Genomic DNA, 15,641 nt, shown 5'->3' with positions numbered 1-15,641 from the left:
CAAAGTGAAGGAAGCAGGATTGTCGTGACGTATATCTTAAAAACGCCATTTTAATCAAGCCTCCTTCATCCCATCCATTCATTTTGATACCTTCTGGCGGTCTTACCTCGAGCTTAGCTTTAGCTGCGCAGTAAACGCCTTATTGAACCTTATCACCATGTATTAAGGTTCATTTTTATGAACGATACTATTGTATCTGTTCTATTCTATCCACTTACACGTGTGGTAGCGGTACATTCATCTTGAAGTTTGATATTGAACCTTACCACAATGCATTAAGGTTCACAATGCTGGGTACTCACATGTCCGTTGGTGGCGGGCAGCGTGTTGGAGCGCAGGCCGTAGCCGGGCCGCGGCGCCGCGTGCATTACTACACACACACACACACGCGCTAGGGACACACACACGGACAGGCACAAGCAATATGAACCGACCGTTGCTTTTATACATGTGTGCAAACGTTCACAAACAAATATGCAAGCTATCAAAATGTAAGTCAAACTTCTTGACAAAAGTAAGTATAAATGCAATTTTTAGGGACTTTAGGATGTACCTATCTTACTTTCTTTAGTTCCCAAAGAACACCCGGTGTTTGTTCGTTGATGCAACCGTGTCTGATTTTATAACAATAATATAGAAATTGAATATAAAATGTTTTAATTTAAAAATATATAACGGTCGATTCACATTCGTGCGATTCAGCAGTGAAGGAGTACTCCTCTAAAGCTGCGGCGATCTGTGAGAAACATGTAATCAGAGGGTCTACCGCGAACCACGTTCGACGTGTTGCCTCCCTGTCACACTTACGTACGAATTTACAAATGCGACAGAGAGGTAACACGTCGAACGTGGTTCGCGGTAGGCCCTCAGCCTTGGGTGCCACATTTTTAACCAACTTGAAGATTAAGAAGTTACTTTTTTCTTTTTTTATTCCAAATAAATTATTTCAAGGGCGTTCAAGCATAAAATTTGGTGTTTATCTTCCTTTAGTTCGTTTTTTAGCATTAGAAATAAGGTAAACAATCTTAACGTGTATTTTTGTTGAAAAACACGTTTTAAAAATAAATAATGGCAAATATGTAACAATTATGACTCTAATACGATCATTTATATTCTTCTCCTTTCATATATTATAGTTACTGATTTTTAAAAAGCGTTTTTCAATTAAAAGACATGTCAAGATCGCTTACCTTCTAATGCTATGCCAAGAATGCTAAAAAAAACGAACCAGTCAGTTTTGATAATTTCATAATTATGTTTCGACACTTCACTGTGATGTAGTTTCTTGCAGTTCGCCGTGTGTGTGTGTGTCAAACGAGTTACACGGCTCTTCAACTATGTTACACTATATAATGTATATTACACTGTGTTTGAAAAACTAAACTGTTATTATAAATATTAAATCTCAAGTTGAAATGAGTTTGAAAGGCCGTGTAACCGAATAAAACAAAATAAATAATTTAACATTTTGGCTATCACATATTCTTGCCAAAAAACCAAGTTGGAATTCGAGTATTATTTATTGGTTTAATTTAAAACTGGACAAAGAAGAATATGTGATCGACAGACACGTGCTGATAACGTGAGAACGAATCAAAGAGCCGCAACATAATATTTGACAATATGTATACAGGGTGTAATCTAAAACTTGATACGATTATATATGATTTTGAACAACTTTTACTATGGGGTCAATTTTGTAATATTAAAAAAAAATTGAGCTGTTCCATAGAAATGGTCAAGGAGAGGTAGACAAAAATGTATGGCAAATTTTTTTTTATTGTTAATTTACAAAGTTGACCCCATAGTAAAAGTTGTTCAAAATCATGAAAAGATTCAGGTTTGATTATCTTTTATCACGTTTTAGATTACACCCTGTATAATAAAGTTTAAATAAACTCATATAACATTGTAAATATAAACTTAAAAGTAAATGAACATAATGAACGTAATAAAATGTAATAAACGAAGACCTAACGGATTGTCTACAATAAGAAACAACTGTGTAAATTACATTGATATATAATTTCTAAAGTTTATTTTAAATTCAGTAGCGAGTAGCCAATCCAATAAGTCTTTCACAAATATGCAATGAAAATGAATCAGGTATATGAACATGACAAGAATAAAGAAAGACAATAATTATAGTGAAAACTCATGCTGTGGTTCGTGCTGTGTGTTAAAGTGTCATTCAATAGAACTTGCTAACTATGTAAACAAAAGTTACTAGTAAATTGACCGTCAGTGTCAATTTTAGTATGGCGGTTTGTTTACATAGTTAGCAAGTTCTATTGAATGACATTTTAGGTCAAAATGTGCACAAGGATAGATAAATACATAACTAGGTAGCTGATATAAAATAAGATTAGAACCAGAATCCATGGAATTATTTTAAAAATAAGAAGCCCAAAGCCGACACTAAACAAACAAAACCGTCGCCGCCTAAAATAACTAAAGAATTTATGTATAACGATGTGGAAAATTAAAAAATGAAATAAGAAGGGCATAACTAAGGGGCATATCTAACTAAAATCACACTGTTTTATTTTAGATGGACCTTGTGATTTCTGATCTCTTGTGATGGATGGTGATTTCAATAAAATAAATTAACATTAGGAACAAAATATGTTTCATTATAAGCGGAATGGAATAGCATTGTTATTTAAACAAACAAAAGTAGTTATCGTGCCCCTCAGTCAAGATCCCTGAGTAAATTATTAAAAGTATTTTCCCGGACAATTTTGAAATTTAGCAAAATAAATTGGCGGCGTGGTAAAAAGCGTAATTTTTAAGCCAATTAGTCTCACCTCGGAACGACGAACTCTGCGCCTGATCTCACTACATTACTGCATTCATTTCAGCATTCAATCATTAATCCAAGGAAGCTCTGCACGGATTTGACAAACGACAGTGTGTGGAATTGACACCATAAACTTCAAATACATATAAAAAATATATGCGCATATAGCGGCACTACCACACTTTGTCGTTGCGAAATCGGTGTAGAGTGAGCGTAGACGGTTTCTAACATGTCATTAATTCTTATGAAAAAATACTACCAAGAAATACAGACAACGATTTGAAACCTGTGCTTTCAACTGAAAAGTAAAAATATAAGTAATTAAAAATAATACTGAAACGAATGCAGGTTTCTTGTTAAACTTAAACATAACTATGCATATGGTTATGCGATGAAAGACAAAGCATAGACGGTACATGTATGTATGTATGTATGTATAATAAAATAAACGTATACGTCAAGGTCTGGTAGAAGCGGGGTTGCCGTCTAAATACAAGATACATGAGAACTCTCACCCTCGTTGAGGCAGTAACTATGTACTGATTGTACTGGAACAGTCAATACAATGTATTTATCCAGGCTCTGTCGTTCATTACAATATAAACATTTTTTTGTTATTGTACGGTAATTTAAGTTAGCTTTCTGGAAAGTGAAAATAATATGTGGTACGTTTTGTAGTCCAGTTTAGTTTGGACAGTCGCCATCAGATATATCGGAGCGCCCAAGGTGTTCACAATATCTGAACACGCATCTACGCCTTGACAATAGAAACGTGTTCAGATATTTGTGAGCGCCTTAGCCGCTCCGATATATCTGATGGCGACTGGACATGACAACGGTCCTCGCTGTACCCACCTTGACATTTCTCTGTTTGGCCCTATGGTGGACTAGTAGAGAATGCCATGAGGCAATGAGGCATTAAGTCCGCTGTTTTCACATTTTTTTGATGTGCAATAACGTTTAAAAAGAAATAAAAAATTAAAAAATAACTATATTCTATATACCACTTTTATTGTTTTCACAGGTTAAATATTGATGATTATAGATTAACCCCAATTTCGATCCTAGGCGTTTTAATTCAGATTAAAAGAGCAAGAGCATGATAAATCAGAGTGCAGATTAGTAGTTTGACAACGCGCCCCCTCGATTATTTTACTACATATTATATTCTAAAATGTATTTTACAGTACATATGGCCCTATTTTCCCGCACTAGTGCGTAAAATAGCACTTTTCGTGTGTATGTCAAAAGTTTAAAGGGCCATATGTACTGTAAAGCGTTGTACGATACACGTGCGAATAGGTCATTAGCAACTTGTGTCGATTTAAAAGACTCCCTTCGGTCGTGTTTTAATTTATCGCCACTCGTTTCGAATTTCCTCCTTTCCGCACTTGTATCGTATATAACTATATTTTGAGTATTTTTCAAGGGTTTTTTTCACAAGTAAATAAAACTTTTACAGTGACAGGGAAATACATAACAAAGTAATAATACTAATAATATTTTGAGGGTTTTATGAAAAAATCGAGAGTGCGTTTATGTTAGGGACACTATGAGAAGGGTAGGCCAGTGACATGATGTAAGGGCGCATCCACACGAGGTTGAGTAAGTGTGAAAACGCCCTTGGTTAGAACTATGGACTATGCAGCTTAGGTCAGTAGGCTGAGCTTAGAATACTATACAAAGCAAGGACCATATACAGTGTATATTATCTTTGCTAATTAGTTTATTATACTGCAAGTGTGTTTATTCCCATTTACTACTTTAAATGTGTAATTTGTACGCTTGTAAAGCTTATAAGCCTTGTTTAATGTAGTTTTCATTTAACATTTTTATTTAGATTGTAATTTAGATAATAATAAATGAGAATAAAGAACATTAATGGTATTGATGAAGAAAAGTAGTATTTTATATTGTCATCTTTGAGTAAGATGCATATAATGGTGGCGATTATGTGATAAAGACAAGATAAAACATTATTAAATATTAAATCACATGAAGAACAAGTAGTGTTCTTTGTTTAATCGTAGTTAATATTTTATATTTTTTAAGTTTACAAATTTAATTATATTGTAGTTAAGTGTGCCCCACAACATTTTATTTTTGTAGTTAGGTGTGCCCCACAATATTTAATAGTTGTAGTTAGGTGTGTCCCACTACATTTTATTTTTGTAGTTAGGTGTGCCCCACTACATTTTATTTGTATAGTTAGGTGTGCCCCACAATATTTAATAGTTGTAGTTAGGCGTGCCCTACAATATTTAATTTTTGTAGTTAGGTGTGCCCCACTATATTTAATTTCTGTAGTTAGGTGAGCTCCAAAATTTTTACGCCTTAAACTATTTTCCAAAGCTAGGGAATATTATAATAAGCACGTATGTAACTCTGTACATATTATTTGTTGTTTACAGTCTTAGGAGCACATTGACGTTCGGTTCAAGTCTTTTGTTTAAAATCATGTTCTTTGAGTATATAGAATAATGTATATCTCGACTGTATCACATAAAGTGATGGACCGTTGTAGCTGGGTATGTGTGAGTGCGAGGTGTGCGTGTAGTAGGGCTCACCGTTGTAGCTGGGTATGTGTGAGTGCGAGGTGTGCGTGTAGTAGGGCTCACCGTTGTAGCTGGGTATGTGTGAGTGCGAGGTGTGCGTGTAGTAGGGCTCACCGTTGTAGCTGGGTATGTGTGAGTGCGAGGTGTGCGTGTAGTAGGGCTCACCGTTGTAGCTGGGTATGTGTGAGTGCGAGGTGTGCGTGTAGTAGGGCTCACCGTTGTAGCTGGGTATGTGTGAGTGCGAGGTGTGCGTGTAGTAGGGCTCACCGTTGTAGCTGGGTATGTGCGAGTGCGAGGTGTGCGTGTAGTAGGGCTCACCGTTGTAGCTGGGTATGTGTGAGTGCGAGGTGTGCGTGTAGTAGGGCTCACCGTTGTAGCTGGGTATGTGTGAGTGCGAGGTGTGCGTGTAGTAGGGCTCACCGTTGTAGCTGGGTATGTGCGAGTGCGAGGTGTGCGTGTAGTAGGGCTCGCAGTCGGGGCGCGCGTGGTCGAGCTGGCGCGACGGCGAGGCGCCGACGGGCGACGAGTAGCGCAGCCGCAGCGGCGGCTCGCGACTGGCGCTCGGCGTCCTGAGGGACATCGTTTATATTCATTCTATATCACTATTAAATGACTGCCCGCGAAATCGACTTGTGAGAAAAAGCCACATTTAAGAAGAAGAAGAAGAACCGTTGTTTAAGAGAGGTCAAAAAATGCGAGTGGCGTGAGTAACAATTTGAGGCGAAGCCGAAAATTGTTAATAAAGACGCCACGAGTATTTTTTTACTCGGTTAAACAACGTTGCATACAATACTTTTTCTACGACCAAGCACTTACTTTTAAATAAAATTGTAAATTTAACAAATATTTTTAATTCAAGAATTAGCAAAAACTGAGGGTACGGGCGGGAAAAGAATGAATGAATGAATGAAATTAAAAAAAAATATGTCTATGGTTCACTTATTTGTCAGAGATAACATTTAAAATAAGGTTGGCAACACTGTATTTCATTCAATATTTTTTAAGTGGTCATTACACGAAGTATCGTAAAATCGCCAAAAAGATACTGCGTATATGCACAAATTCTTTTTTGGGGAATAGACTAAAGACTTGTCTTGACAACTATAAGGTAGGGCTTTAAAGGTGTGTGCACGACCTTTTAAATGACAAATAAAAGTACGGGAGTAGAAAAAATAAATTTAAAAATCTCATTAATATTACAAAAAAAATATTATTTCAAACTTTAATTTAAAATTGATTTTCTACAATTTGTAATTCGTAACGATAGCACGTTTAGAACACGTACCTGCTTGCGTTTCGAGGATCTAAATTTTGTCTCTTCCACTGTTGCATCTTTTCCCGCTCTTTAACTTCTTTCAGAAAAACCTGAAATGATTAAATTAAAATATTAAAACCGCGAGTATCTTAATTATATATATTTAAATTATTTATTATCGATCGTGTCCCAGCCGAATACCTGTTCTAGTGCTACGTATTACATTAATTATATCATTGTATTTCGTTCTCAATGACCCGACGTTCCAGATACTGGATGTAGTTAATTGTGCCCCTAAATTAAATTCTAGTTAGTTGTGCCCCAGAACCACGTTCTAATATTATTAAATAACATAATACATATAACCTTACTATTTGTAGGTCCCACAAAATAACCTTATAGGATTACTGCTTTTAATTTTTACAGTAAGATGTGCTACAGGATTCCGTTCTAGGACCACTCTGTAGAATAACAGTGACGTGATATTAGGCTCACTACTATATATAGTTAGGCGTACCTCAGGGCAATATTATAGAAGCGCTTCTTTTCATAGTTAAGCGTGCCGCAAAACATCATTTTAGGGTAACTATCCTTTACAATGAAGCTTACCGTATTATTAGATGGCATTTTTAGGTCACAATTATTAATAGCTAGGCGTGCCCCAAGGCAGTATTCTAGGACCACAACTCTTTCCATCTAACTTTCTATATTTTGGCGTGCCTCAAGGCAGAATTCTACGACCACTGTTCTATACAATGAAACTTACTGTATTATCCACACCTGAGCGTATCTTTTATTTTTAGCCATTTTCAAATATTGTGACTGTGTGTTTTGTGTTATTTCTAGTCAGGATTGCGAGCTCTTTTCATTCTTATAGGAGAAAAAAGTGGCCAAAAAGGTCACAAAATACAAGAATGCAAAAAAATAAAAGAAACGCTCACCTGTGCGATGCCAGAGTCAATTTTAGCGAGCTCCTGGTGTTCCCTGCGCAGCTGCGGGTCGCGCGGCTCCTGTCCGCCATTTCTCCCCTCCGGCCCGTGGCCGTTGACGCCGTTCACCTTGGTCTCCTCCTCGTCGCTGTCAGGAACGCCTTTGTACGTGTCTGACCAGCGACGTCTCCTCTCTGAACATATTTTAAGAGAATGGATAAAAGTGAAAAACATACATAATATAAAAAAAAGCGGCCAAGTGCGAGTCGGACTCGCCCATGAAGGGTTCCGTATTTAGGCGATTTATGGCGTATAAAAAAAAACTACTTACTAGATCTCGTTCAAACCAATTTTCGGTGGAAGTTTACATGGTAATGTACATCATATATTTTTTTTAGTTTTATCATTCTCTTATTTTAGAAGTTACAGGGGGGGGGGACACACACATTTTACCACTTTGGAAGTGTCTCTCGCGCAAACTATTCAGTTTAGAAAAAAATGATATTAGAAACCTCAATATCATTTTTGAAGACCTATCCATAGATACCCCACACGTATGGGTTTGATGAAAAAAAAAATGTTTGAGTTTCAGTTCGAAGTATGGGGAACCCCAAAAATTTATTGTTTTTTTTTCTATTTTTGTGTGAAAATCTTAATGCGGTTCACAGAATACATGTACTTACCAAGTTTCAACAGTATAGTTCTTATAGTTTCGGAGAAAAGTGGCTGTGACATACGGACGGACAGACAGACGGACAGACGGACAGACAGACAGATAGACATGACGAATCTATAAGGGTTCCGTTTTTTGCCATTTGGCTACGGAACCCTAAAAACATACACCCTACTACCTTATAATATAAGCTAGCTAGACTTTTTACAGTAGGTGTGACTTTATTTCAATCCCTCATATAGTCCATGTTCGCCGAGGCGCGCACAGACGGTTTTGATGCCGTGTGGCGCAAGAAAACGGCCTCACTGCTTGACAGAGTGCGCGGCAGTACCAACAGCATTCTAAACATGATAGCTAATAAGCTAGATTGTCCTCTGTTGTGGGCAATGGGTCAGCGGACAAAGTCACTTCTGTTTATAAATTATCAAGTATTTGATTAGGTTACTGTTGTTTGATATACAGGGTGTCCCAAGAAGTAGTGATATACTGAAGCTGGGAGGTAGAGGACGTAGAGGGCTATCTGAATCACCCCCATGTATGTTTGGCCTATCTATCAGCTTAGCACACAAAAAAAATCAAGCATCTACCGCGATAATTCACGTCACCATAAATAAAAATCTCATCGTACTCGGCGATAGGTGAAAAATTAAAAAAAGTCATAACTCCGAAAATACGAAAAATCGCGGAACATACATGGGGGTGATTCAGATAGCCCTCTATGTCCTCTACCTCCCAGCTTCAGTATATCACTACTTCTTGGGACACCCTGTATATATATAGAGGTGTGACACAATATAAATAAAGGATCTCACCTGGGTCGGTATAAGGGTAGGGCGGTGCGGGGAAGTCGTCTCTTTCTATTTTAGGCTGCGTGCCGGGAGGCGGCTTGAACGCCGCGGGGTAGTGCGACAACTCGATGGGCTCCTGAAAAAAAAAGGTTTCTGTTATAATTGTGGTGACATGGTTTTGGAAGTGATGGAAAAATGGTAAGATTTACCACCTAGCGAGTTTCGAACACGCGGCACAGTAAAACTGGCACACCTTACCAACTGAACAACCGGAGCTTACCCGATAGCGGCAACTATTTGCATCAGGGCAAACTGTTTTTGGCCTCGGGGTCTCGCTGCGTATGGAGTCCACCAGCACCCTCGTCCCTGGCCGGGAGGAGGCCTTGTTGGTGGCTCGTGTCACTCGCTGCATGACTCACCTCGTTGTTCATGTGAGGGGACTTGGGCCTCGGGGTCTCGCTGCGTATGGAGTCCACCAGCACCCTCGTCCCTGGCCGGGAGGAGGCCTTGTTGGTGGCTCGTGTCACTCGCTGCATGACTCACCTCGTTGTTCATGTGAGGGGACTTGGGCCTCGGGGTCTCGCTGCGTATGGAGTCCACCAGCACCCTCGTCCCTGGCCGGGAGGAGGCCTTGTTGGTGGCTCGTGTCACTCGCTGCATGACTCACCTCGTTGTTCATGTGAGGGGACTTGGGCCTCGGGGTCTCGCTGCGTATGGAGTCCACCAGCACCCTCGTCCCTGGCCGGGAGGAGGCCTTGTTGGTGGCTCGTGTCACTCGCTGCATGACTCACCTCGTTGTTCATGTGAGGGGACTTGGGCCTCGGGGTCTCGCTGCGTATGGAGTCCACCAGCACCCTCGTCCCTGGCCGGGAGGAGGCCTTGTTGGTGGCTCGTGTCACTCGCTGCATGACTCACCTCGTTGTTCATGTGAGGGGACTTGGGCCTCGGGGTCTCGCTGCGTATGGAGTCCACCAGCACCCTCGTCCCTGGCCGGGAGGAGGCCTTGTTGGTGGCTCGTGTCACTCGCTGCATGACTCACCTCGTTGTTCATGTGAGGGGACTTGGGCCTCGGGGTCTCGCTGCGTATGGAGTCCACCAGCACCCTCGTCCCTGGCCGGGAGGAGGCCTTGTTGGTGGCTCGTGTCACTCGCTGCATGACTCACCTCGTTGTTCATGTGAGGGGACTTGGGCCTCGGGGTCTCGCTGCGTATGGAGTCCACCAGCACCCTCGTCCCTGGCCGGGAGGAGGCCTTGTTGGTGGCTCGTGTCACTCGCTGCATGACTCACCTCGTTGTTCATGTGAGGGGACTTGGGCCTCGGGGTCTCGCTGCGTATGGAGTCCACCAGCACCCTCGTCCCTGGCCGGGAGGAGGCCTTGTTGGTGGCTCGTGTCACTCGCTGCATGACTCACCTCGTTGTTCATGTGAGGGGACTTGGGCCTCGGGGTCTCGCTGCGTATGGAGTCCACCAGCACCCTCGTCCCTGGCCGGGAGGAGGCCTTGTTGGTGGCTCGTGTCACTCGCTGCATGACTCACCTCGTTGTTCATGTGAGGGGACTTGGGCCTCGGGGTCTCGCTGCGTATGGAGTCCACCAGCACCCTCGTCCCTGGCCGGGAGGAGGCCTTGTTGGTGGCTCGTGTCACTCGCTGCATGACTCACCTCGTTGTTCATGTGAGGGGACTTGGGCCTCGGGGTCTCGCTGCGTATGGAGTCCACCAGCACCCTCGTCCCTGGCCGGGAGGAGGCCTTGTTGGTGGCTCGTGTCACTCGCTGCATGACTCACCTCGTTGTTCATGTGAGGGGACTTGGGCCTCGGGGTCTCGCTGCGTATGGAGTCCACCAGCACCCTCGTCCCTGGCCGGGAGGAGGCCTTGTTGCTGGCTCGTGTCACTCGCTGCATGACTCACCTCGTTGTTCATGTGAGGGGACTTGGGCCTCGGGGTCTCGCTGCGTATGGAGTCCACCAGCACCCTCGTCCCTGGCCGGGAGGAGGCCTTGTTGGTGGCTCGTGTCACTCGCTGCATGACTCACCTCGTTGTTCATGTGAGGGGACTTGGGCCTCGGGGTCTCGCTGCGTATGGAGTCCACCAGCACCCTCGTCCCTGGCCGGGAGGAGGCCTTGTTGGTGGCTCGTGTCACTCGCTGCATGACTCACCTCGTTGCTCATGTGAGGGGACTTGGGCCTCGGGGTCTCGCTGCGTATGGAGTCCACCAGCACCCTCGTCCCTGGCCGGGAGGAGGCCTTGTTGGTGGCTCGTGTCACTCGCTGCATGACTCACCTCGTTGCTCATGTGAGGGGACTTGGGCCTCGGGGTCTCGCTGCGTATGGAGTCCACCAGCACCCTCGTCCCTGGCCGGGAGGAGCCTTGTTGGTGGCTCGTGTCACTCGCCGTATGACTCACCTCGTTGTTCATGTGAGGGGACTTGGGCCTCGGGGTCTCGCTGCGTATGGAGTCCACCAGCACCCTCGTCCCTGGCCGGGAGGAGGCCTTGTTGCTGGCTCGTGTCACTCGCTGCATGACTCACCTCGTTGTTCATGTGAGGGGACTTGGGCCTCGGGGTCTCGCTGCGTATGGAGTCCACCAGCACCCTCGTCCCTGGCCGGGAGGAGGCCTTGTTGCTGGCTCGTGTCACTCGCTGCATGACTCACCTCGTTGTTCATGTGAGGGGACTTGGGCCTCGGGGTCTCGCTGCGTATGGAGTCCACCAGCACCCTCGTCCCTGGCCGGGAGGAGGCCTTGTTGCTGGCTCGTGTCACTCGCTGCATGACTCACATCGTTGTTCATGTGAGGGGACTTGGGCCTCGGGGTCTCGCTGCGTATGGAGTCCACCAGCACCCTCGTCCCTGGCCGGGAGGAGGCCTTGTTGCTGGCTCGTGTCACTCGCTGCATGACTCACCTCGTTGTTCATGTGAGGGGACTTGGGCCTCGGGGTCTCGCTGCGTATGGAGTCCACCAGCACCCTCGTCCCTGGCCGGGAGGAGGCCTTGTTGGTGGCTCGTGTCACTCGCTGCATGACTCACCTCGTTGTTCATGTGAGGGGACTTGGGCCTCGGGGTCTCGCTGCGTATGGAGTCCACCAGCACCCTCATCCCTGGCCGGGAGGAGGCCTTGCTGCCGGCGCGACTGCTGGCTCGAGTGCTTGCACTCGCTGGAATTTCAAAAACATTGTTTCAAATTACATTCCCAAGAATCAAGAGATTAATTTAATTACGACATTAGGTCACCGTTAGCTCGTAGTTTCTTTCAAACTTCAGAGCTCAATTAAACACAATCTTGAAATTATATCGCGTTAGACCCCTTTATATCACTAAATATGTGTTTAAAGTGCTAAATGAAACGTTCACACGAAAAAAATTAAATGGCTAACTATAATGTCGTGGCACGGTCGCCATGTGAGGCATAAACCATATTATAACGTCTCGCTTGTGTCAAAGTGTTAAAGTATGGATATATTGTGGTAAAACAAGATAGAAATGTAAACGTGAGTTTGAGTTTACTAATTGACAGTTACAGTGTTTACGATGGTACCTAGAAGCAATCATTAAGTTAGAATTAAAAACTTCGCTTTTGTGCTGAATATGAACTAAAGCGTTTACAATTATTGTTGTTTAACATAACGTTGTAACTTGTAAGAAACGTTCGAGTGTGGAGTGTGTAACGAAACGAACGTCAAATTGTGTAGTAGGGTAACACAGGCTGCTACTCACATGGCGGGCAGTGAAAGTGCGGCTCGTCAGGTAGGTGTAGGAAGTGATTTGTGCAGTAGGGAGACGTAGGGCGGTACTCACACGGCGGGCAGTGAAAGTGCGGCTCGTCAGGTAAGTGTAGGTAGTGAGTTGTGCAGTAGGGTGGCGTAGGGCGGTACTCACAAGGCGGGCAGTGAAAGTGCGGCTCGTCAGGTAGGTATAGGAAGTGATTTGTGCAGTAGGGAGACGTAGGGTGGTACTCACACGGCGGGCAGTGAAAGTGCGGCTCGTCAGGTAGGTGTAGGAAGTGATTTTTGCAGTAGGGAGACGTAAGGCGGTACTCATATGGCGGGCAGTGAAAGTGCGGCTCGTCAGGTAAGTGTAGGTAGTGATTTCTGCAGTAGGATGGTGTAGGGCAGTACTCACACGGCGGGCGGTGGAAGTGCGGCTCGTCAGGTAGGTGTAGGTAGTGAGTTGTGCAGTAGGGTAGTGTAGGGCGGTACTCACACGGCGGGCAGTGAAAGTCCGGCTCATCAGGTAGGTGTAGGTAGTGAGTTGTGCAGTAGGGTGGTGTAGGGCGGTACTCACACGGCGGGCGGTGGAAGTGCGGCTCGTCAGGTAAGTGTAGGTAGGAAGTTGTGCAGTAGGGTGGCGTAGGGCGGTACTCACACGGCGGGCAGTGAAAGTGCGGATCGTCAGGTAGGTGTAGGTAGTGAGTTGTGCAGTAGGGTGGTGTAGAGCGTTACTCACACGGCGGGCAGTGAAAGTGCGGCTCGTCAGGTAAGTGTAGGTAGGGAGTTGTGCAGTAGGGTGGCGTAGGGCGGTACTCACACGGCGGGCGGTGGAAGTGCGGCTCGTCAGGTAGGTGTAGGTAGGGAGTTGTGCAGTAGGGTGGTGTAGGGCGGTACTCACACGGCGGGCGGTGGAAGTGCGGCTCGTCAGGTAGGTGTAGGTAGGGAGTTGTGCAATAGGGTGGTGTAGGGCGGTACTCACATGGCGGGCAGTGAAAGTCCGGCTCATCAGGTAGGTGTAGGTAGTGAGTTGTTCAGTAGGGTGTTGTGGGGCGGTACTCACACGGCGGGCGGTGGAAGTGCGGCTCGTCAGGTAAGTGTAGGTAGGGAGTTGTGCAGTAGGGTGGCGTAGGGCGGTACTCACACGGCGGGCAGTGAAAGTGCGGATCGTCAGGTAGGTGTAGGTAGTGAGTTGTGCAGTAGGGTGGTGTAGGGCGTTACTCACACGGCGGGCAGTGATAGTGCGGCTCGTCAGGTAAGTGTAGGTAGGGAGTTGTGCAGTAGGGTGGCGTAGGGCGGTACTCACACGGCGGGCGGTGGAAGTGCGGCTCGTCAGGTAAGTGTAGGTAGTGAGTTGTGCAGTAGGGTGGTGTGGGGCGGTACTCACACGGCGGGCGGTGGAAGTGCGGCTCGTCAGGTAAGTGTAGGTAGTGAGTTGTGCAGTAGGGTGGTGTAGGGCGGTACTCACACGGCGGGCGGTGGAAGTGCGGCTCGTCAGGTAGGTGTAGGTAGGGAGTTGTGCAGTAGGGAGACGTAAGGCGGTACTTACACAGCGGGCAGTGAAAGTGCGGCTCGTCAGGTAGGTGTAGGTAGTGAGTTGTGCAGTAGGGTGGTGTAGGGCGGTACTCACACGGCGGGCGGTGGAAGTGCGGCTCGTCAGGTAAGTGTAGGTAGTGAGTTGTGCAGTAGGGTGGTGTGGGGCGGTACTCACACGGCGGGCGGTGGAAGTGCGGCTCGTCAGGTAAGTGTAGGTAGTGAGTTGTGCAGTAGGGTGGTGTGGGGCGGTACTCACACGGCGGGCGGTGGAAGTGCGGCTCGTCAGGTAAGTGTAGGTAGTGAGTTGTGCAGTAGGGTGGTGTGGGGCGGTACTCACACGGCGGGCGGTGGAAGTGCGGCTCGTCAGGTAAGTGTAGGTAGTGAGTTGTGCAGTAGGGTGGTGCGGGGCGGTACTCACACGGCGGGCGGTGGAAGTGCGGCTCGTCAGGTAAGTGTAGGTAGTGAGTTGTGCAGTAGGGTGGTGTGGGGCGGTACTCACACGGCGGGCGGTGGAAGTGCGGCTCGTCAGGTAAGTGTAGGTAGTGAGTTGTGCAGTAGGGTGGTGTAGGGCGGTACTCACACGGCGGGCGGTGGAAGTGCGGCTCGTCAGGTAGGTGTAGGTAGGGAGTTGTGCAGTAGGGTGGTGTGGGGCGGTACTCACACGGCGGGCGGTGGAAGTGCGGCTCGTCAGGTAGGTGTAGGTAGGGAGTTGTGCAGTAGGGTGGTGTTGGGCGGTACTCACACGGCGGGCGGTGGAAGTGCGGCTCGTCAGGTAGGTGTAGGTAGGGAGTTGTGCAGTAGGGAGACGTAAGGCGGTACTTACACAGCGGGCAGTGAAAGTGCGGCTCGTCAGGTAGGTGTAGGTAGTGAGTTGTGCAGTAGGGTGGTGTAGGGCGGTACTCACACGGCGGGCGGTGGAAGTGCGGCGAGGCGGGCGCGCGGTCGTAAGGCTGCAGCGGCCGGCGCAGGTAGCCGGGCTCGCCCGCCAGGTAGCTGTAGGTAGTGATCCTGGCCGGGGACAGCGTGCCCGCGCCGCGGTACTCGCGGAGGATTAGTCCCGGCGATACCGCGCGGGAGCCGTACTGAAAACGTAACTTGTAATGATGACCGTTGGGTAAAATTGACAAAACGTCAATGTATAATTCGTTGGAATTGATCGGAGGTTAAAATATATCCGTACAGTCAAGTCAATCAAATTGGAAGCTGTAATGAGCTTTGCTTGTTACAGTGACTATGACCAAGAATTCAAAAATGTAACATATTTCTTATGCTACAAAAACTAAACGTAATTAAAAACTAAAAATATAGCTCCAAAGAGGGCCGCTGAGGCATAGTACCAAAGATGCTGACAGCATTTCCTCGCTGAATCTAATTCCAGTAGGTTTCTAAATACGTTAGTAAACACA

At 45.9% G+C, this 15,641-nt stretch overlaps 1 protein-coding gene across 1 annotated transcript in view; it reads right to left on the bottom strand.

Moving 5' to 3' along the window:
* The window catches only part of LOC134657541 (actin-binding LIM protein 3), a 97,261-nt gene that overhangs the window by 7,165 nt on the left and 74,455 nt on the right, over positions 1 to 15,641 (bottom strand). Inside the window, exons 10-16 of the mRNA XM_063513117.1 lie at positions 15,140 to 15,317; positions 12,023 to 12,150; positions 9,025 to 9,136; positions 7,552 to 7,733; positions 6,641 to 6,720; positions 5,776 to 5,924; positions 303 to 370 (exon numbers count right to left, since the gene is read on the bottom strand). Of these exons, the coding sequence (XP_063369187.1) occupies positions 303 to 370; positions 5,776 to 5,924; positions 6,641 to 6,720; positions 7,552 to 7,733; positions 9,025 to 9,136; positions 12,023 to 12,150; positions 15,140 to 15,317 (897 nt within the window). The remainder of the gene's footprint in view (positions 1 to 302; positions 371 to 5,775; positions 5,925 to 6,640; positions 6,721 to 7,551; positions 7,734 to 9,024; positions 9,137 to 12,022; positions 12,151 to 15,139; positions 15,318 to 15,641) is intronic.

This window comes from Cydia amplana, chromosome 20 (genome assembly GCF_948474715.1).
Source record: "Cydia amplana chromosome 20, ilCydAmpl1.1, whole genome shotgun sequence".
Lineage (NCBI taxonomy): Eukaryota > Metazoa > Arthropoda > Insecta > Lepidoptera > Tortricidae > Cydia > Cydia amplana.
The sequence above is the reverse complement of the archived record's forward strand: the minus strand, read 5'-3'. Positions and strand labels throughout refer to the sequence as shown.